Below are 23,283 nucleotides of genomic sequence, written 5' to 3' on the forward strand. Positions count from 1 at the left end.
AGACCACCCACACCACCCACTCCACTACACCACCCACTCCGCTACACTACCCACACCACCCACTCCGCTACTCCACCCACACCACCCACACCACCCACTCCACTACACCACCCACACCACTACACCACCCACACCACTACACCACCCACACCGCTACACCACTACACCACCCACCCCACTACACCACCCACACCACTACACCACCCACACCGCTACACCACCCACACCACCCACACCACTACACCACCCACACCACTACACCACCCACACCACCCACACCACTACACCACCCACACCACTACACCACCCACACCACCCACACCACTACACCACCTACAACCACCCACACCACCCACACCACCCAGACCACCCACACCACTACACCACCCCACACCACCCAGACCACCCACACCACTACACCACCCACACCACTACACCACCCACACCACCCACACCACCCAGACCACCCACACCACTACACCACCCACACCACCCACACCACCCAGACCACCCACACCACTACACCACCCACACCACTACACCACCCACACCACCCCACACCACCCAGACCACCCACACCACTACCACCCACAACCACCACACCACCCACACCACCCAGACCACCCACACCACTACACCACCCACACCACCCACACCACCCAGACCACCCACACCACTACACCACCCACACCACCCACACCACCCAGACCACCCACACCACTACACCACCCACACCACTACACCACCCACACCACCCACACCACTACACCACCCACACCACCCACACCACCCACACCACTACACCACCCACTCCGCCACAGCTCCACCGTACACTTGGGGGGTGGAGGGTACGCGGGCGGGACAGAGAGACGGGCAAACACAGCTAACGCGGACTGACAATGTCGATAGGCACACCAACACGTGTGTAATAAAGGACTCGACCACGATGTCTGGCTTGGTGTCCTTTATTCGGTTCTTCTCTCTTAACCCGCACGGCTGTCCTTCTATAAGACTCTATACTGACACTGATACTGCTCTCCTGCAGTTTCTCCCCTCGTCGTTCTCTCAGCCTCTCTCTCCTCTCGTCGCTCTCGTAGCCTCTCCCTCACACACAGCCTCGCCGGCTGTGTTCCCCGCAGCTCCTCGTCCGCCTTCTCTCCAGCCGCCCCACCGCTGTCTTCTCTCGCAGCTCCGCTGGCTGCTCCCTTAGCTGGCCACCGCTGGCCGCCGCTGCCACCCCTTGGCTTTGCCCACGTGGCCTTACTCTGGTCCAGTCCCACTCGTTCTGCCTTCCTCTTCCGGTCTCCTCCCTTAAGAACCTTAACCTTTCCTCCCACGTCACCTAACTCCACCTCTCCGTGACGTCACATCCGGGAGGTCGCCCGCGCCCGCATTACACCACCCTCCCCCGTGGAGAAAAACCCAGCCGACCTCGGCTGAACAACACCAACAGTAATGCGGGCGAACCCGAGCGTAACACACCAAAGGACACCAAGCATGCAATATAACAGTAAGAACAATCAACACAACTCAACAATCAATAACGTAGCAGAAGCAGGCAATAAATACACAGTAAGAACAATACAACATAACAATCAACGAAACACAAGGGATTTAGAGCGTGTGCGGGTCGCCGGCCCGTCCCGGACGGTCGGCGGCCCATCCGCGGAACGGGAACGTGATTGAGTTTGAGGAGCGACAGGGTGAAATCCCCCTGTCGCTGTTGGAAGTCCACCAACGTCCCGTGTCCTTGAAGGATCAGTCTTGGGCTTGTCCCGCGGATGCGTCTGCAGCGGGGTCGGAAGGGCTGCAGGGCTCGAAGGACCCGCAGATCTGGCAGGCACCCTCCGAGCAGAGCGCCTCGTCCCCTCCGGTGTCAAGGCCGGCCTGCCTGGAACAGGTACGACAGGCGCTCTAGCAAGATCAATGGACGCAGGCGGGGGAGAGTCGGCAGCAACAGACCCCGGCACGGTGGACGAACCCGTAGCGGCCGCAACAACCCTCCGTGCCAATTTGCGCCACTGCGTCACAGAGCGACAAGGCCCCGTCGAAGGTCCCTCTTTAACAACAACACTATGACCGCACAACGAAGGTGATGGGTGAGGTGTAAAGCCTTGCCGGGTGTCTGGTGCGTGCCGACTTGCCTGTTTCGGTGGATCCTTGGGCGGCTTGGCCGGTAATGAGGCCTCCTGTTGTGGCGGACCCGGGATGCGGGCCCAGCAGTCCTTCGCGTAGTGGCCCTTCCGTCCGCAGCGGAAGCAATCGGCGTCGTTGCGCCGAAGCGCAGGCCTTGCATCGCGCCGCCCGCGTATCGGCGGTGCAGCACGAGAGGCCGGTCCACCGCGGCCTGACCATGGCACCGAGGCGGCCGTCAGCTCCTGAGGGCCCCGCTCATCCGGCACGTATACCGACTTCGTAGGGTCCCAACCCAGAGCGCCACCCTCCGCTACGGGCCCCCCCTGTCCACGCCGTGACCTGTTTCCATCGTCGTAGGTTGAATTGTGCATCCAGACATTTCGCCGCCGCCCGGGAGGTGAGCTTCTCATGCCCGCACACCGGCATGGGAATCCCAAGATCCCGCGACAGCTCGAGCATCTTGCCCAAGATGAGAGGCTCGAGCAGGTCAGGCGTTGTATCTGGATACGCGGCCATAGCCAAATCAAGCACTGCACCCCTGTACGCCACAGGCGACTCCTCGGGCGCTCGTTGTCGTTGAGCGAATCGCCGATGCGCGTCGTCAGGTGGCTCGTAGGCGTCGGCCATTTCTTGAAAAACTCCATATAATGTCCTCTTCTTCTCGGCCTTAATGGAGCGAAAAAAACGAACAGATTCGTCGTCCAGAAGAGTCGGCAACACTTCCAAGGCCTCAGCATCGGTCCATCTCGCAGAACGGACCGCCGCTAAAAATCTGCAGGCGAAAGCGCTCCAGTCGCCCCCAATGGCGAATTCCTTGACCGTGGTGAGATGGCGACTCCGACTTCGCTTCACTCCGCCCTCCGCCGATGGTTCCTCCGGAGGCAAATTCAAAATGGCGTCGAATCGCGGCGTGGTCAAGATGGCGGATTCCCGCCGCGGCACGCGCAAGATGGCGGCCTCCTGCCGCGTGGCCCATGGCGCCGGGAGTGAAGAACCCGTGGCGGCCTGTGGAGCACTCTCCGCTCTCTCCGTCGCCGTGCTTGGGGTGACGAGATGACACAATTGGCCCAGGGCGTCCTTGAGAGTCTCCAGTTGCTCAGCCACCTGCAGCCATCGCCGATCAGCGTCTGATGGTGTCGGCGGCCCTGACACTGTGGCTACATCTTCCACTCCCGTCCCCGCACTCGTTTCAGCAGGGCTCTCCTCCACCACCCTGGCAGGATCCATGTTTGGAGGGAAGTCTTCGTCTTCGGACGAAGAAGCCGATGCCGGCGCTGGAACATTTTTCTTTCTCACTTGTTTCGACATGCCGTTGCACTTCCGACACCAATGTAATAAAGGACTCGACCACGATGTCTGGCTTGGTGTCCTTTATTCGGTTCTTCTCTCTTAACCCGCACGGCTGTCCTTCTATAAGACTCTATACTGACACTGATACTGCTCTCCTGCAGTTTCTCCCCTCGTCGTTCTCTCAGCCTCTCTCTCCTCTCGTCGCTCTCGTAGCCTCTCCCTCACACACAGCCTCGCCGGCTGTGTTCCCCGCAGCTCCTCGTCCGCCTTCTCTCCAGCCGCCCCACCGCTGTCTTCTCTCGCAGCTCCGCTGGCTGCTCCCTTAGCTGGCCACCGCTGGCCGCCGCTGCCACCCCTTGGCTTTGCCCACGTGGCCTTACTCTGGTCCAGTCCCACTCGTTCTGCCTTCCTCTTCCGGTCTCCTCCCTTAAGAACCTTAACCTTTCCTCCCACGTCACCTAACTCCACCTCTCCGTGACGTCACATCCGGGAGGTCGCCCGCGCCCGCATTACACGTGGACTGACATTCAATTCCGTGGGCTGTTGCAGAGACGCACCTATTCCCGCTTGCCTTCCCCATCAAATCTCTCACGTTGTGTTTGCTACTTGCCCAGTTTTCCGCGTTCCGTTGCGCGCGGTTTGCAATTCGCTTCGCGCTCAGTCGGCGGTCGCCGCTGAGGTCTCGACGGGTTCCTCGTTCCCGTCGCTACTCCGTGGCCCCTGCAGCTGTTCCCCGTTCCGTTGCGACGGCGCGCCCGATGCCCACGCGATCGAGGGCGATGTTTGGCACGTACGATGGAGATTGGTTGATTGGTTGGCGTATCGATAGGCAACACCAACATGTGGACCGATACGCAAGCTCATAGATAGACACGTGAAAACGTGCCTAAAGAGACACAGGCAAAGATCCCCGTATAGCCTCAACAGACTGTTGGGGCAAGTGCTGTTAGCGAGCACCTATGAAGGTCGGCACGGCACACGAGAGGGTGGGTAGCAAACACCACGCCCGGCCGCCTTTGTCTTCCCAGTGGCGATGTTTACAACACATCGCACCAGATACTCATTTGAGGCTGAGTTGATCTAGGGGAGGCCCAGGACCGGTTCAGATAATCGTCACAGGTGTTGGCCGTGAGCGGGAATCGAACTCGGGTTTCCAAGGTTTGTAGCGCAGCGTAGCGCTAACCACTACACTACCGCTCCCCTAAAGAGAGACACACACACATATGGGACAGGCAAATGAAAAGAGACAGAGAGAGACAGACTGAGAGAGACGCCGTGCCGGCCTTCAAGGAGCAGTGGGCACAGGAGGAGGCGGTGTGCTCGGTGGCAGGTGACGGAGAGCTCTGCATGCAGTTATGAGCTACCCGTCGGAGGGCGTTGGCCTGCGAGAAGGGCTGCGTGCAGATGCAGCACTTGTCGTAGTTTGAGGGAGAGCGAGAGAGTGAGCGAGCGAGAGAGGGCGACATGGAGTAGGAGAGGGGGGCAGAGAGGGGGGTAGAGAGCGAAGGAAGGGGTAAGGAGAGCAGAGCGAAAAATATTTGTTAAATCTTTCATTTACAAGGAGGGGGGGGGGGGGTTACATGAAGCAAATCATTAAAAAAACTAAAAAACGAAATGATGAACGAAGCAAAGTGCCGAATACATCGAGCATCTTCTTGTTTCCTCTGATCGTAAAAAAAAACAAGAGAAAAAAAGAAAAAAAAAGAGAGACAGACTGAGAGAGAGAGACAGAGAAAGGCTGGGAAATGCCGTGTGTGGAGACGTCTGGGGTAGGATCAACGTGTTTCAAGTGGAGATTAAAGTCGCGTGGAGCTTCAAAGGCAAAGCCACCCGTCTCATTTCATGAGCCCTAGCTCGTCATAAAGTGTGCAGGGGCCGTGCTTCTGGGGCCTGCAGGTTGCATTCTAAATAAGTGACAATGCGTCTAGAGTTTTATAATAATAACGTAAACAGAATAGTGTGTTTGTCAGCTTTGAAAGGGAGGCCCATGTATTTGTTTTTATGGATTACTCTTGCTAATACCATTTGGTAAGCCAGTAGAGTTTGTTTGACAAGCCTCACACTGCTGCTGAGACCCAGAAGTCTGGCATAAGTCCAAAGGGGCGCCGTGATGGTGAGATGTTAACTACCTCGCATGGTATGCAGGAGGGTCGTGGGTTCTGATCCCTACCCTTACGCCTGCTGTATATTTGAAGTTTGTATGTCTCTCTATCCATAGTCGCGTGGATTCTTCTCCGGGTCCTTCGGTTTTTCCCTCCACATTCAGAAAAATACGTTGCATATCAAGAGGAATTTAGCTAAATTCCTCTTGATATGCACATTCTTTTGTTAACGCTCTCTTCTTCTTCCACCTCCAACTCAGCTTATATATAAGCTCCTAGCTTGGCAGTGTCTCATTCTTCACCTGAAGACGGCTACTTGCGTTGTAGCCGAAACGTCGTGAGAATTATTTGATTTATTATGTTATATTTTTATTATTTTATTACTTCCCTTCTACGTGACTTTACCGAAAGAACCAAGAAGATGAATCCCTGCAGTCACGAAAGCTTTAAATCGAAACAGACAAATTAGTTTGAACAAATATTGTATTTTTTTAAATTTCTCTGGCCGCTCAGTGTAGAAACACGCGCTTAGAGTAATTGGCGGCTGCTGTAAATGTCCACGTGATGAGAAGTTCACTTCGTTGAGCTGTCATTTGTGTTAGCAAGGTCGCTTCTGAAAAATAACTGCATAGCAGCTCAGTGAGGCCTCACCTGGTGAAATAAATGTTTTTAAATGTTTTTTATTAAATCTCTATGGCCTCTCAGTGTACAATACCGATATACAATGCAGAATGCATGGTTATGTCCATGATGGCAAGCCGTACAGGTCCTCCTGAGGCAGAAAAACAGCCACAGACCGTCGCATTCCCACCACCACCACCACAACCACCACCACCATAACCACCACCACCATAACCACCACCACCACCCTTGATGCTTGGGATGAGGTGCTTATGTTCAAAAGCAGCGTTTGGTTTGAGCCAAACATCACGTCTCTCATTGAGGCCAAACATTTCAACCTTTGACTCGCCTGTCCAGAGACCATTGTTCCAGAAGTGTTGTGGATCATCTCACGTGCTCTTTGGCGAATTTCAGACCGGCAGCAATGTTCTTTGTGGAGAGCGGTGGGTTTTTCCTTGCTGCCCTTCCATGAACACCATTCTTGCAAAGTCTTTTTCTCATAGTTGAGCCATGAACACTCACATTAGCCAAGGCGAGAGTGGCCTGCAGATCCTTGGATGTTTCTCTGCGGTTCTTTGTGACTTCCTTGATGATTTTCAGGTTTGTTCTTGGATATAGTTTGGTAGGACGACTGCTCCTGGGTAGAGTGATTGTGCTCTTGAACTTTCTCTATGTGTAGACGATCGGTCTGACAATGAATTGGTGGAGCCCCAAATCATTAGAATTGGTTTTGTAACCCTTTCCGGATTGATGAGCATCAATAACTCTTTTTCTGAGGTCTTCAGAGATGTATTTTAATCGCGGCATGACTTGTTTCCACGCACCTCTATGGAGTGAAGACAAAACTCACGAAGTTTCTGATCTTTATGTAGGGTGAGGCCTCCCAAACTCATGGGCTACATTGGGCCTGCACGGCATTCCCCTGAGCGCCAGGGGCTGTCGCTGATTCACGGACACGATGGGCGGGAGTGTCACGGGGGCTGGGCGATGTTTACCATGCGTCATCCCAATTGACAGGCCACGGTGGCGAGATGTGAACTACCTCACCTGGTGTGCAGGAGGTGGTTGGTTTCATCTCGACCCTGACGCCTGCTGCTGTATATTTGGAGATTGCGTGTCTCTTTCTCATTATCATCACGGTGGCTAGGAGATGTTAACTACCTCGCCTGGTGTGCAGGAGCTCGTGGGTTCGACGCCGACCCTGACACCTGCTGTATATTTGGAGTTTGCGTGTCTCTCCCTCTTCGTGGTCACGTGGATTTTTCTTCGGATCCTCCGGTTTGTCCCTCCACATGAAGATCTTCCTCATTATTTAAACTCCTGATTCTAATTATTATCTTAATTGATCTAATGAAACCAGGGGTTCACTTACTTTTTCACATACACTGAACCTTAGTTACTCATTGTTTGTTTAATTAATACATCGTTTTGTTTGAAAAGACGTGGAATTGGTGATTATAAACTCTGATGTACCCCCCTCTCACCCCCCACCCCATCTCGCCCCCTCCCCGCTGGCTCGGTGTGGGGGTTAGAGGGGGTGGGTGACGCGGCCAATGGGAGTGAGCGGTGGGGGCGTCCCACGCGTGGCCCCCAGACAATGGGAACGGTGGCGGCACGCGACGGAAAATCGTGGGGAGCGAGGGAGGGGAGAGTGAGAACGAGAGAGCGAGAAGGGGAGGAGGGAGCGCGAGAGAGAGAGCGACATGGAGTAGCAAGAGAGGGGGTACAGAGAGGGGGGGGCCAGAGAGGGAGGTAGTGAGAGAGGGCAGGGGTAAGGAGAGGAGAGCAAGAAATATTTTGTTAAATATTTCATTAAAAAAGGGGGGGGTTGGTTACATAAAGCAAAGCATTAAAAAAACCCAAAAAAACAAAGTGCCGACTACACCGAGCATTTTCTTGTTTCCTCTGATCGTAAAAAAAGAGAGCGAGAGGGGGAGAAGGAGAGAGGGAGAGCGCGAGAGAGGCGATGTTCATTAGCGCCGTGAGTGCTTGTGGCAACAATCGTAAGGGCCCTTTTTTCAATGTGCCAATCGATTGCATCCTCTATGGAAGAGGGGACTTGCTTTGCTGCCCTTTAACCTCTCCCCCCCCCCCCCTCCTTCTTGGCCATCATCGGCGCAACACCAAACGTAGAGCTGGTGCTGCTGCTGCCCGGAGCGCGGCTTTGGCAATGGCCTAGGAGGCTATTTGGGCACCTGCTGGGGGCTGTTTCATGGTGCCGTGGTGCGTGATGCTGCGCGGAGTGTCCCTGTGCGCACGCCGCTAAGATTGTTGCGACGTGACAAGAGCGGCAGCGGCCGCGGCGGCAGAGGAGGAAGAAGAAGAAGCCAGGGACGGGGAGCACGATGAAGATTTCAAGAATCCTTCTGCTCTTCATCCTCTGCTTTCTCAACGGTGAGTCGCGCGGCGTTCAGTGTCGTCATCATCATCGTCGTCGTCGTTGTTATTCCTCGGGATCTCAGGGGCTCCGTGGATAAAGGGACCGGGACCGCTTTTGGCGGTCCAAAGTTTAGAAAAAGGGAACTTAGATAATGATTAAGGTCTTTGTGTGGCTTCTATCGCGTGAATATAAATGTGTCATTAAACTAACTACCACCCGACATAGTAAAGTCTGTCACGTAAACAAAACTTGCCAATTCGTTGCTCGCTCAGCACACCGGTGTGTTGGAGAGTGAACCCACAGCGTGACGTTTCGCCAGTAATTTCAACCAGCACCATCAGGCGACAGCCAGAACTATGGAGACATCCTCCTCTGGTCTCTATTATGGATTATATTGGTCGCGACAGCCTACGTGCTAAACTGAACTTAAAGCGTTCACCTATTGAGTCAGACTGGCTTGCATCGATGAAAACTCTATTTTTTTACGAAAAATGTGTAGTTGCAGATCAGCCTAATTATTTTCCGTGGATTTTCAAGTTTTAATGGCGGGATAATAATAATGGGTGTATAGTGCCCCTCTTGATTAAAAAAAGCGCCTTTAAAGAAATTCGTTGTGATTTATACAAGCTAAGTAGGTGTCGACCTTGGTTAGTACAGGGACTCCTCTACTTACGAACGAGTTAGGGTTCCAGAGGAATGTACGTAAGTCGATTTGTTCGTAAGTCCAACTTCACTCGTGTTGATTCCAAATATTGTATGTTGCACGGCATGTACACTAAACACGGGGGATGGCTTCTATAGTTATATAATCTTCTGTAAATGTAGATGGTTCTTCATGTTCTGCAGATGTAGATGCCACTGATTCTTCATGTTCTGCAGATGTAGATGTCACTGTTCTTCATCTTCTGCAGATGTAGATGCCACTGGTTCTTCATGTTCTGCAGATGTAGATGCCACTGGTTCTTCACGTTCTGCAGATGTAGATGCCACTGGTTATTCATGTTCTGCAGATGTAGATGCCACTGGTTCTTCATGTTCTGCAGATGTAGATGTCACTGTTCTTCATCTTCTGCAGATGTAGATGCCACTGGTTCTTTATGTTCTGCAGATGTAGATGCCACTGGTTTTTCACGTTCTGCAGATGTAGATGCCACTGGTTCTTCACGTTCTGCAGATGTAGATGCCACTGGTTATTCATGTTTTGCGGATGTAAATGCCACTGGTTCTTCACGTTATGCAGATGTAGATGCCACTGGTTCTTCACGTTCTGCAGATGTAGATGCCACTGGTTCTTCGAGTTCTGCGGATGTAGATGCCACTGGTTCTTCATGTTCTGCAGATGTAGATGCCACTGGTGGTTCATGTTCTGCGGATGTAGATGCCACTGGTTCTTTACGTTCTGCGGATATAGATGCCACTGGTTCTTCACGTTCTGCAGATGTAGATGCCACTGGTTCTTTATGTTCTGCAGATGTAGATTACACTGGTCCTTCACGTTTTGCAGATGTAGATGGCACTGGTTCTTCATGTTCTGCAAATGTAGATGCCACTGGTTCATCATGTTCTGCAGATGTAGATGCCACTGGTTCATCATGTTCTGCAGATGTAGATGCCACTGGTTCTTCATGTTCTGCAGATGTAGATGCCACTGGTTCATCATGTTCTGCAGATGTAGATGTCACTGGTTCTTTATTCTATTCAGATGCAGATGCCATTACCGCCATCTATTGCGTGGCGGTTTAACATACGATTCTCTGTCCGAACAAGCAACTGGACAGGTTTGTTTGTATCTCTGAAAGTTCGTAAGTCGAATGTTCGTAAGTAGATGAGTCCCTCTAGAACTTTGCATGGGAGACTGCCTGGGAAATCCTGGCAGGTGTTGGTGGGCTTTGAGCAGGGAGTTTGGACGGGACATGGCAAAGCAGCGAGTGAGTTCGTGGACCTGTTTGTGTGGGACTCTGAGTGTTACTTCCCCGTATGTGTGGCGGGGTGTGGATAAGTGGGTAATCCATACCCAAAGGGCGTAACGATGGGTGGAGGGGGGGGAGAAGGTTGCAGAGTCGTGTGACGCGTAGGGGGCCCAGACGGCCACGAGGGGGTCCAGAATGAACAGATTAACAAGATTTATTTTTAAATAGTCCAACAGTGAACCATAAATGCCCCAAAAAACACATGGTTACAAGTTTAAAAAATTACATTGCCGAAAAAATGCACACAGTGTAAAATCTAGCAGCGCTATTGCTGGTGTTAGTGACTTAACAGCCAGATTATTTTTTTTACTGATAAGCGCATGCAAGCAAGACGCACGATAACTTAATAGTGAGTATTGTACCGTTACATATTTTTTTAATACTGTCACCATGAGACTATCTTCCTAAATCCAACACACGGTGAAACTAAAATAATATTTTTAGTTAGAGCCTCACATACTATTGTTATACGGGGTTAAAATATCCGTCAGTTATTTCAGTACAAGGTGAGTCGGGAGAAAGGAGGGGAGACCACAGTCAGACCTCGCATTCCCACCCCACTGAAGTAGTGAGCTGTACCTACCCCCGAGCCATCTGTTGCATCTGCTGGAGTATTGTGCTGAGGATGTTGCCACACTGTAGCCAAGGTGGATTCCCATCATTGGCTGAGGCCCATCATCATCATCGCCATCGTAATTCCTTCTGGGCGATTAAAATGAGTACCACCTCGTGATATCTCACGAAGTGGCAGCATCCTTTGCTTGCTCGAGTGTTAGATACGTTGAGTTGAGAAGTCAAAAGTGTTTCACTGCCCAAAACGTGCACTGGGAAATGCTCACCTCTTCTTTTTTTGTAAAAAGCTAACACCCGACATCAAATCTTTATGAGCTGTTGAATAACAATGGTTTTTTTATTGTTTAATCCGCGTCGAAAATAATATTCAACTATTTAAAACCCAAAAGCACATTTTGTGCAAAAGCCCCCCTGCGGCATTGCAGCATTAATCAGGCCTCGTGAATGACAATTATTCTAATTTATAACGCGCATTCTATCCTAGGATCACAATGCGCAATGAATGAAAAGCAGGAAACAAAAACAGAACCGACCAAACTAGAGAGGGAAGGCCACTTGAAAAGAAATTTGGTTTTCAAATCAGATTTAACTATATTACACCGACTCAGATTGCCTGAGTTGAAGTGGCGAGTGGTCAATACAAAAACAAAATTGGAAGCTTTGGTGGTTGTACACTCTTTGGTTCTTTCGGTAAAGTCACGTAGGTAAAGAAAATAAAATAAATTAAATCACGACGTTTCGGACACAACACAAGCGTCCAACACAACAAGCAGCTGCTGAAATCTTCTGGAGTCTTCTGCCTATTTCAGCAGCTGCTTCTTGCTGTGGTTGTCCCACCTGGTGACGGACGCTTGTGTTGTGTCCGAAACGTCGTGATTTAATTTTTTTTCTTTACCTACGTGTCTTTACCGAAAGAACCAAAGAGGATGGATCCTTGCAGTCACGAAAACTTCAAACCTTGGCGGTGTATCGCACTCGACTCACGAGGAACCGAGTTCAAATCAGCCTATCATCATCAATCACCGATCTCCGTGCCTGGCCAATGGTGAAACTGGCGATGGGCTACATTGGGCCTTCACGGCATTCCCCTGAGAGCCAGGCGCTGTCGCCAGAGGTCGCAAACGGGTTTTGATTCCTAACCCGTACCCGTACCCGGGCGCACCAGGATCGCAAACGGGTAGCCGGGTATCGGGTAGGGTACGGGTATCGGGTACCCGATTGCGACCTCTGGCTGTCGCTGATTCACGGACACGATGGGCGGGAGTGTCACGGGGGCTGGGCGATGTTTACCGTGCGTCATCCCAATTGACTGGCCACGGTGGCGAGATGTGAACTACCTCACCTGGTGTGCAGGAGGTCGTGGGTTCCATCTCGACCCTGACACCTGCTGTATATTTAGAGTTTGCGTGTCTCTCCCTCATTATCATCACGGTGGCTAGGAGATGTTAACTACTTCGCCTGGTGTACATGAGGTCGTGGGTTCGACGCCGACCCTGACACCTGCTGTATATTTGGAGTTTGCGTGTCTCTCCCTCATTATCATCACGGTGGCTAGGAGATGTTAACTACTTCGCCTGATGTGCAGGAGCTCGTGGGTTCGACGCCGACCCTGACACCTGCTGTATATTTAGAGTTTGTGTGTCTCTCCCTCTTCGTGGTCACATGGATTTTTCTCCGGATCCTCCGGTTTGTCTCTCCACGTTTAGTATCCACTTCACGCGTTCAGAGGATTTTTTTTGGCTGCAATACATTTCCACGTGACAATAAGCCACTTCGTTGGGCTATCATTTGTGGCCAGGTCGCTGCTGAAAAAGAGCTGTAGAGCAGCTCAGTGGGCCTTACCTGGTAAAAATTTGTAATAATTTAGTCGAGTTTGGTTCTTGCCTTGGAGTCCACAAGCCCAGTCCAGATGTTTCACTGGTCCGTACCACTCGATGTGTCATCACTTTACTGGTTCCAGTTTTTTTTTATGGGGCCACGTCTTCTCAATAGTTCACTCCTCTCGGCCGTAAAAACAAATGGATGCTGATAATGGTTTGCTCAACGAAACTAAACTATTTTACATTTTACCAAGTAAGGCCCACTGAGCTATAAAAAGTAGCTATTTTTCAGAAGCTACTTGGTTACATGGGATAGCTCAAATAAGTGGCTTATCTTCACGTGAAAATTATAGGCAAGAAAATACTTCGAACGCGTGATGTCGATTCTAAATGTGAAGGGGAAAACCCGGAGGAGCCGGAGAAAAATCCACGTGACCACGGGGGGAGAGAGATACAAACTCCAAATTTGCAGCCGGCGTTAGGGTCGGGATCGAACCTACGACCTCCTGCATATTGGTTAAGGTAATTAACATCTCCTAGCCACTGCAGCGCCATGCTCGTGGTGAGGGTAGTGGTACACTCCTTCACCACGCTGCTGGTGGTGGTGAGGGTGGTGAGGGTGGTGAGGGTAGTGGTACACTCCTTCACCATGCTGCTGGTGGTGGTGGTGGTGAGGGTAGTGGTACACTCCTTCACCATGCTGCTGGTGGTGGTGAGGGTAGTGGTACACTCCTTCACCATGCTGGTGGTGGTGGTGAGGGTAGTGGTACACTCCTTCACCATGCTGCTGCTGGTGGTGGTGGTGAGGGTAGTGGTACACTCCTTCACCATGCTGGTGGTGGTGGTGGTGGTGAGGGTAGTGGTACACTCCTTCACCATGCTGCTGCTGGTGGTGGTGAGGGTAGTGGTACACTCCTTCACCATGCTGCTGCTGGTGGTGGTGGTGAGGGTAGTGGTACACTCCTTCACCATGCTGGTGGTGGTGGTGAGGGTAGTGGTACACTCCTTCACCATGCTGCTGCTGGTGGTGGTGAGGGTAGTGGTACACTCCTTCACCATGCTGCTGCTGGTTGTGGTGGTGAGGGTAGTGGTACACTCCTTCACCATGCTGGTGGTGGTGGTGGTGGTGAGGGTAGTGGCACACTCCTTCACCATGCTGCTGCTGGTGGTGGTGAGGGTAGTGGTACACTCCTTCACCATGCTGCTGGTGGTGGTGGTGAGGGTAGTGGTACACTCCTTCACCACGCTGGTGGTGGTGGTGGTGAGGGTAGTGGTACACTCCTTCACCATGCTGCTGGTGGTGGTGGTGGTGAGGGTAGTGGTACACTCCTTCACCATGCTGGTGGTGGTGGTGGTGAGGGTAGTGGTACACTCCTTCACCATGCTGGTGGTGGTGGTGAGGGTAGTGGTACACTCCTTCACCATGCTGCTGGTGGTGGTGGTGAGGGTAGTGGTACACTCCTTCACCACGCTGGTGGTGGTGGTGGTGAGGGTAGTGGTACACTCCTTCACCATGCTGCTGGTGGTGGTGAGGGTAGTGGTACACTCACCATGCTGGTGGTGGTGGTGGTGAGGGTAGTGGTACACTCCTTCACCACGCTGGTGGTGGTGGTGGTGAGGGTAGTGGTACACTCCTTCACCATGCTGCTGCTGGTGGTGGTGAGGGTAGTGGTACACTCCTTCACCATGCTGGTGGTGGTGGTGAGGGTAGTGGTACACTCCTTCACCATGCTGGTGGTGGTGGTGGTGGTACACTCCTTCACCATGCTGGTGGTGGTGGTGGTGAGGGTAGTGGTACACTCCTTCACCGTGCTGCTGGTGGTGGTGGTGGTGAGGGTAGTGGTACACTCCTTCACCATGCTGCTGGTGATGGTGGTGGTGAGGGTAGTGGTACACTCCTTCACCGTGCTGCTGGTGGTGGTGGTGGTGAGGGTAGTGGTACACTCCTTCACCATGCTGCTGGTGATGGTGGTGGTGAGGGTAGTGGTACACTCCTTCACCGTGCTGCTGGTGGTGGTGGTGGTGAGGGTAGTGGTACACTCCTTCACCATGCTGCTGGTGATGGTGGTGGTGAGGGTAGTGGTACACTCCTTCACCATGCTGCTGGTGGTGGTGGTGAGGGTAGTGGTACACTCCTTCACCACGCTGGTGATGGTGGTGGTGAGGGTGGTGGTACACTCCTTCACCGTGCTGCTGGTGGTGGTGGTGAGGGTAGTGGTACACTCCTTCACCATGCTGCTGGTGGTGGTGGTGGTGAGGGTAGTGATACACTCCTTCACCATGCTGGTGGTGGTGGTGGTGAGGGTGGTGGTACACTCCTTCACCATGCTGCTGGTGGTGGTGGTGAGGGTGGTGGTACACTCCTTCACCATGCTGGTGGTGGTGGTGAGGGTAGTGGTACACTCCTTCACCATGCTGCTGGTGGTGGTGGTGGTGAGGGTAGTGGTACACTCCTTCACCACGCTGGTGGTGGTGGTGGTGAGGGTAGTGGTACACTCCTTCACCATGCTGCTGGTGGTGGTGGTGAGGGTAGTGGTACACTCCTTCACCATGCTGGTGATGGTGGTGGTGAGGGTGGTGGTACACTCCTTCACCATGCTGGTGGTGGTGGTGGTGAGGGTGGTGGTACACTCCTTCACCATGCTGCTGGTGGTGGTGGTGAGGGTGGTGGTACACTCCTTCACCACGCTGGTGATGGTGGTGGTGAGGGTGGTGGTACACTCCTTCACCGTGCTGCTGGTGGTGGTGGTGAGGGTGGTGGTACACTCCTTCACCATGCTGCTGGTGGTGGTGGTGGTGAGGGTAGTGGTACACTCTTTCACCATGCTGCTGCTGGTGGTGGTGAGGGTGGTGGTACACTCCTTCACCATGCTGCTGGTGGTGGTGGTGAGGGTGGTGGTACACTCTTTCACCATGCTGGTGGTGGTGGTGGTGAGGGTAGTGGTACACTCCTTCACCATGCTGGTGGTGGTGGTGAGGGTAGTGGTACACTCACCATGCTGCTGCTGGTGGTGGTGGTGAGGGTAGTGGTACACTCACCATGCTGGTGGTGGTGGTGGTGAGGGTAGTGGTACACTCACCGTGCTGCTGGTGGTGGTGGTGAGGGTAGTGGTACACTCACCATGCTGGTGGTGGTGGTGGTGAGGGTAGTGGTACACTCACCATGCTGGTGGTGATGGTGGTGAGGGTAGTGGTACACTCACCATGCTGGTGGTGGTGGTGGTGAGGGTAGTGGTACACTCACCGTGCTGCTGGTGGTGGTGGTGAGGGTAGTGGTACACTCACCATGCTGGTGGTGATGGTGGTGAGGGTAGTGGTACACTCACCATGCTGGTGGTGGTGGTGGTGAGGGTAGTGGTACACTCACCATGCTGGTGGTGATGGTGGTGAGGGTAGTGGTACACTCACCATGCTGGTGATGGTGGTGGTGAGGGTAGTGGTACACTCACTATGCTGGTGGTGATGGTGGTGAGGGTAGTGGTACACTCACCATGCTGCTGGTGGTGGTGGTGGTGAGGGTGGTGGTACACTCCTTCACCATGCTGCTGGTGGTGGTGGTGGTGAGGGTAGTGGTACACTCACCATGCTGGTGGTGGTGGTGAGGGTAGTGGTACACTCACCATGCTGGTGGTGGTGGTGGTGAGGGTAGTGGTACACTCACCATGCTGGTGGTGGTGGTGGTGGTGAGGGTAGTGGTACACTCACCATGCTGCTGCTGGTGGTGGTGAGGGTAGTGGTACACTCACCATGCTGCTGGTGGTGGTGAGGGTAGTGGTACACTCCTTCACCATGCTGGTGGTGGTGGTGGTGAGGGTAGTGGTACACTCCTTCACCATGCTGGTGGTGGTGGTGAGGGTAGTGGTACACTCCTTCACCATGCTGCTGCTGGTGGTGGTGAGGGTAGTGGTACACTCCTTCACCATGCTGGTGGTGGTGGTGGTGGTGAGGGTAGTGGTACACTCCTTCACCATGCTGCTGGTGGTGGTGGTGGTGAGGGTAGTGGTACACTCCTTCACCATGCTGGTGGTGGTGGTGAAAGTAGTGGTACACTGCCTCACCGTGCTGGTGGTGGTGGTGAGGGTAGTGGTACACTCACCATGCTGCTGGTGGTGAGAGTAGTGGTACACTCACCGTGCTGCCATCGTTATTTTAGCCGAGGGCAACCAAGGAGTGCTTCAGACGTGGCTCGCCCCTCACGTCTAAGTGTTCGATGTGTGTGCTCGCGTATTTTATCAATCTATTCCCACCATCGTAACGTAATGTTTGAGGACTCTACTCAATAATATAATTATTCAGTTTAACACGTAGGCTTTCGCGACCAATATCATGCATAATACAGGGGTTTTGTACGCGAACTAACGCAAAAAACCCGTATTACTTATTTACATCTCTTTATCCCAATCAACCTGAGACTCATGTGAATCACGTGACTTGTGGCCACTCCCACTCTGAACCCCTCCCCTCTCTCCCCGCCCACTGTGGAAACAGACGCCGCTCTCCATCTCTGCAGCTCCCTCCTTCCTGCTCGCTCTTCTCCCTCCGTTTCCTCCCCTCTCATCATCACCATCATCATCATCCCCCTAGCATCATCATTATCACCATATCATCATCATCATCATCCCCCTAGCATCATCATCATCACCATCTCATCATCATCATCATCATCCCCCTAGCATCATCATCATCACCATTTCACCATCACCCTCTCATCATCACCATCATCATCCCCCTAGCATCATCATCACCATCTCATCATCACCATCACCCTCTCATCATCACCATCACCCTCTCTCATCATCTCCCTCCCTCCCTCTCCCTGCTGCCCATCTCGAGCCGTGCCCTCCTCGTCCCTGTCCATCCCGGCCTCCCTGCCCTCTCCAAGCTCACCTGGCCTGCTGCTGCCCTTTTGCGCGAACCGCCTCTACTCCTCGTGGTGCCGAGCTGCGGGTGTTCATCAGTTCTACAGCGGAGCGTTGCCTCGTGATGCGCGGCGGATGCGTTTCGGAGGTGCTCGCGAATATCAAATATCGCAGAGAATGATGTTGGTACAGCTGTCAACCCACACGGACTACCCCGTATTCTTCTACTGTACGGGGAAATTGAGTTTTCAGGTCCATACGGCGTACAGCCGTTTCAACACGGGCAAAACAATTATTTTTGTCTACTTGTTTGTGTTTCTCCCTCGTAATCAACGTTTTTGGGTTTAGATCGCGTTATTTATAAATGTGTCGTAACCCTCCACCAGCCGACACGGCCAATCAGTAAAAAGTGTCACATTGACAAAAGACAATTAGTTCACTGCTTTAGCCCACTGGTGTGTTGCAGCGGGAAACCACAACATGTACTTTTTTTTAAATGTTGTGGTTTTAAGTTGCAGGGGATTCAAAGTTTGTTGGTGTCGAGCAGCCCCACCTCGGTTTCCCACACAGTCCATGTGTTGTTTGGATTGCATCTTTTTTTCTTTGAAAGTTTTTATTTCAAGTCCACGCGAACCCGGTGCGGAGCACCGATCACGGACGGAGACATTCCGAGATTGGTGCGGCATGGCGTTGTGAAGGGGGGGGGGAGGGCATAGAGATTGTGCTCACTGCCCCGCCAATGTGGAGAAACATCTAGCAAATAATTCTTCTTTCGTACTGCATGTAAACATCAGTTGTGTATGCATCTCATATTTAAATTAACACGACCAATGTTATTCATAGGAGATTCTGGGTTTGATCACATAAGTATAAATGTGTCGTTAACCCACCACCGCCACCGAATGAGCCCAATAGGTGAGGTTGTTGTCACGTAACGTGTGTGTTGGAGAGTGAAACCCATGACATTTACAATTCGAGTACTGCGACGTTTCGCCGGTAGTTACGACAACAACTACAAAAACAACACCAACACCAACGACAATAACGATAACAACAAGGACGCTTCAAACAAACAAACCGAAGGCGGCAGCAGACGACGCTGCCACGTGGCTTTGCAGCGATATCGCCAGGGGCGGTGTGTGGCGTGGCTCGCTCGCCGGCGATGTGGTTATATGGGACCGGGACAGGTAAAGGAGAAAGATGACGAAGACAAAAGGGGAGAAGGGGTCACGGGAAAGTGGTGAGAGGTCAATGTAGTAAAAGGCCACGAATGGAATAATTCATGCGCGACGTCTGAGCTTGCGAGCCTACGTCTCTCGGAAACAATCATCTGCTTCGGATAGCACTTTGAAATGCCCGGTATATAAACCCTCCAGAATAGCTTCCACTTGCCTTGTGTCGCGATGCAATGCAGGGTTTGTAAAGCTTGCCTCCAGCGCCAGAGCGCATGCTCACTCTGTAGACGTGGAGAGACAGTTAAGAGGCAGGACAAGAAGGCCTTGAGTCTGGACTTGAACAGGGGGCAGCAGCAAGCAGGGAGTCGACAGCGCGGGTGGCTGGGGTGAAGGGAGTTGTACGTGTGTATGTTGAAGTTAGTTTGCACCCTGCGTAACCAACCGCGCTAATGGGAGGTGCTGGGGGAAGGACAACAAACTAAACACAATGCAGTTCTAAAGAAATGTATTTGTCAATCAAGATGATGATTTAAAAGTGCAAAGCTCCCAGTGGCTTCCGAATGTCAGAAGGAAGAGCGTTCCAGACGGCCACAGAAGAGCGTCTGAAAGCGTCGCGCGATGCGGTGACCACCGTCTTTGTTCGATGGTGAGCCAAAATCCGCTGCTGCGAGGATGACCGGTCTTCGAGTGCTGGTTGAGCGACCCCCTCATCGGCAAAGTGGTGCCGGTCCACCTGTCCGTCCCGTGGCACCGCGAGCGTCGTCGCGGTGTCTGCGTGCGATTTGCGCCGTGTGCGTGGAGGGAGCGGAGGCGCAATGATTAGTGCCACGAACCCCCTGCGACGCTAGTTGGCTTCCCGCTCACGGCCAGCATCGGTGACGAAATATTTATGTGGGCAGACAAAAGGTGGCCGGGCAGGGACTGTTCTTTTTGGGTCGTTTTCCGGCCACACTGAACCCCTCGTGCGCCCAAGCGACGGGCCTTTGACGGGCGCCGCCACGCGCTCACAGCGAGACCTCCTCGCCCCAACGGTCTGGCCAAAGGGGGCGTGGATTTTTCTCCGGGTCCTTCGGTTTTTCCCTCCACATTTAGAATCAACATCACTGTGCGTTTAGAGCAGCGGTTCTTAACCTGGGGGGCACGCAACCCCTGTGAGTGCGAGATGCCCTTTCTGGGAATGCGAGACATGGCCAAATATTTTTAGAAGGTAAATAATCGAAAATACAAATTAAGCACGGACACGTAAGTAAAACTACTTTGTTTCATCAACCCCGATGTATTTAGTAACATTTTACATATTTTTTACGATTGAGAGAACCAAATTGGTACAAGGCTGCAGTAAAGGGTGAGAACCACTGCTTCAGAGCATTTAGCTGCTATAAATGTCCACACGATGAGCCAATTTGTTGAGCTTATCATTTGTAGCCAGGCCACTTGTGAAAAGAAGAGCTGTATAGCTCAGTGGGCCTTACGTGGTAAAAACATTTGTGAAGGGAAACCTCTACTTGCGAACGAGTTCCAGTGGTCTGTTCGTAAGTCCAACTTCACTTCTGTTGATTCCAAATATGTTGTACGGCATGTACACTAAACACGGGGCTTTAAAAGTAACATAATCTCCTGTACATGTAGATGCCACTGGTTGTTCACGTTCTGCAGATGTAGATGCCATTGGTTCTTCACGTTCTGCAGTTGTAGATGCCACTGGTTGTTCACGTTCTGCAGATGTAGATGCCACTGGTTCTTCACGTTCTGCAGTTGTAGATGCCACCGCCGCCATCTGTTGCGCAGCGTTTGAACTTACGACTCTTGATCCGAACAGGCAACTGGACGTACAGACAGATTTGTTCGTATCTCTGAAAATCCGTAAGTCGACTGTTCATAAGTAGAGGAGCCCCGGTATTGTTGTTGTCTCTGTAGAGGGCGCAGTGGCGCAGGCGCCGTGCGGGAACACCCTGGACGAGCTGACGGGGGAGATCGAGTCGGTGGGGCGGCCCGACGTGTACCCCAACAACGCCAACTGCGAGTGGCTCATCCCGGTGACGGACGCGGACCGCGTGCGCGTGACGCTCACCATGGTGGACGTGGAGCCGCACCCGCAGTGCATCTTTGACAGGTACGAGTAACGTCGCTCGCACGTTCGTGACGACGGCGACGATGACGACGACGACGATGATGATGATGACGACGATGATGACGTTGACGACGACGACGACAACGCCGCCGTATGAGGTCGCCGCCGTATGAGATCCCGCAGTTGTACGAAACATTTATTTTCCCCGGGTGATTTTTCGCCTTTGGGAAGTTTTGTCCGATATCGGTTACATTGGATGGGGTCTTTCTGGTTGTGGAACTTAACTCGGAGATGACAGACGAAACCCGCGGAGAGAGAGATAGAACACACACACACACCACTGCACGCAAAAAGTCTCCCCGGACGGGAGTCGAACCGAGGCTCCTGTTGCTGTGAGCCACAAGTGTTACCACTGTGCCACACAAGATTTAACTTCTATTATTTTATATTCCACCAGATAAGGCCCTCTGAGCTTTGTAGCTCTTTTTTAGAAGTGACCCAGGCACAAATGATAGCTCAACGAAGTGGTTTATCATGTGTAAATTTATCACAGCCAAATACTCTAAACGTGTGTTTTCAGGGTCGGGATCGAACCCACGACCTTCTGTATACAAGGCGAGGTAGTTAACATCTCGCCACCGTTAACTATAGACACGCCTGTCCGGGCGCTGTGTGTGTGTGTGCTGCGCGTGTGTGTGCTGCGCGTGTGTGCTGCGTGTGTGTGTGTTGTGTGTATGTGCTGCGCGTGTGTGCTCCGTGTGTGCTGCGTGTGTGTGTGCTGTGTGTGTGCTGCGTGTGTGCTGCGTGTGTGCTGCGTGTGTGTGTGCTGCGCGTGTGTGTGTGCTGCGCGTGTGTGTGCTGCGCGTGTGTGTGCTGCGCGTGTGTGTGCTGCGTGTGTGTGCTGCGTGTGTGTGTGCTGCGTGTGTGTGTGCTGCGTGTGTGTGCTGCGTGTGTGTGTGTGCTGCGCGTGTGTGTGCTGCGTGTGTGTGTGCTGCGTGTGTGTGTGTGCTGCGCGTGTGTATGTGTTGCGCGTGTGTGTGTGTGTGCTGCGTGTGTGCGTGCAGGCTGGAGGTGCGCATGGAGGGCACAAACACGTCCCAGCTGATGTGCGGCAATGACCTCTCGCGGTACAACCCCGTGACGGGACGGGGCCGCACCACGCTCACCTTCACCAGCGACGACTCCGTCACGGGCGAGGGGTGGGCCGCGCAGTATGAGGGTACGCGCACACCCTGCCCACGAAGACCACAGGCCCCCCCCCCATGCGTAGCCCGTCACAGACTGTTGGGGGACAAGTGCCGTGAGTTACGAGCTCCTATGAAGGCTACCGGCACTGTAGCACACGACGGGGTGGGTGGCCAGCAACCACGCCCGACCGCCTTTGTCTCCCCAGTGGCGATGTTTACACACCGCACTAGGCATTCATTTGCTGCTGAGTCGACCTAGAGGAGGCCCAGGACCGGTTCAAATATTCGCCACTGATATTCGTCATGACGTCTAGCAGCGGGGGGGGGGGGGGGGTCAGACATTTGTGACGATGTGTGACGAGGCAGGGGGGGGGTTTGAGAACTGTGACGTCACATCGAAATGCGCAACTTAAAAAAAAAATGTTTTCTCCTACAACATCAGAGTGCTGCGGCACATTAAATACGCACTACAATGACAATAGTTTAAAGCGATTTATAGCATGTTTTATATTTTCTTGGGGGGGGCAGAGCTTTGTGACGTCATATTTGAGGTGGGGGGTCTGACTTTTTGTGACGTCGCGTGACGGAGGGGGGGGGGGGTCAATAATCGTCCAAAATCGCGTGACGTCATTTATGGACGGTCCCCTAGCAGCCCTGCCAGCACGACCCACATACACACGTCCTCAACACCACCACGCCCCATCAGCACCAACATCTCCTGCTGCTCTAAATCGTGATCGCCAGTTAACACTAAACCACGTACATGTTTTGCTCAACTACATATGTATGTGTTATTCATTTTGCCAGGTAAGGCCCCGCTGAGCTGCTAAGTAGGAGCTTTCTTTCAGAAATGACCTAGCGTCACAAATTATTGACGCTGAGACTGCTGCTTCTGTTGCTGCTGTTGCTGCGAATGACGGTGATGATGGTGATGTTGATGGTAATGTTGATGGTGATCTCAACGGTGATGTCGATGGTGATGTGGACGGTGATGTTGATGTCGATGTGGACGGTAATGTGGACGGTGATGTGGACGGTGATGTGGACGGTGATGTCGACGACGATGTGGACGGTGATGTCGACGGTGATGTCGATGGTG

The 23,283-nt window shown here is 52.8% G+C and overlaps 1 protein-coding gene across 1 annotated transcript in view; it reads left to right on the plus strand.

The window, feature by feature from the left end:
* The first annotated feature begins 8,148 nt into the window (after positions 1 to 8,148).
* LOC133351138 (fibropellin-3-like) overlaps positions 8,149 to 23,283 on the plus strand; it is a 36,063-nt gene continuing 20,928 nt past the window's right edge. Inside the window, exons 1-3 of the mRNA XM_061566122.1 lie at positions 8,149 to 8,543; positions 20,844 to 21,039; positions 22,062 to 22,216. Coding sequence (XP_061422106.1) covers positions 8,495 to 8,543; positions 20,844 to 21,039; positions 22,062 to 22,216 — 400 coding nt within the window. The 5' untranslated portion in view covers positions 8,149 to 8,494. The remainder of the gene's footprint in view (positions 8,544 to 20,843; positions 21,040 to 22,061; positions 22,217 to 23,283) is intronic.

The sequence above is a fragment of the Lethenteron reissneri genome, chromosome 5, assembly GCF_015708825.2.
Source record: "Lethenteron reissneri isolate LAM-NWPU_2019-01 chromosome 5, ASM1570882v1, whole genome shotgun sequence".
NCBI classification, from domain to species: Eukaryota; Metazoa; Chordata; class Hyperoartia; order Petromyzontiformes; family Petromyzontidae; genus Lethenteron; species Lethenteron reissneri.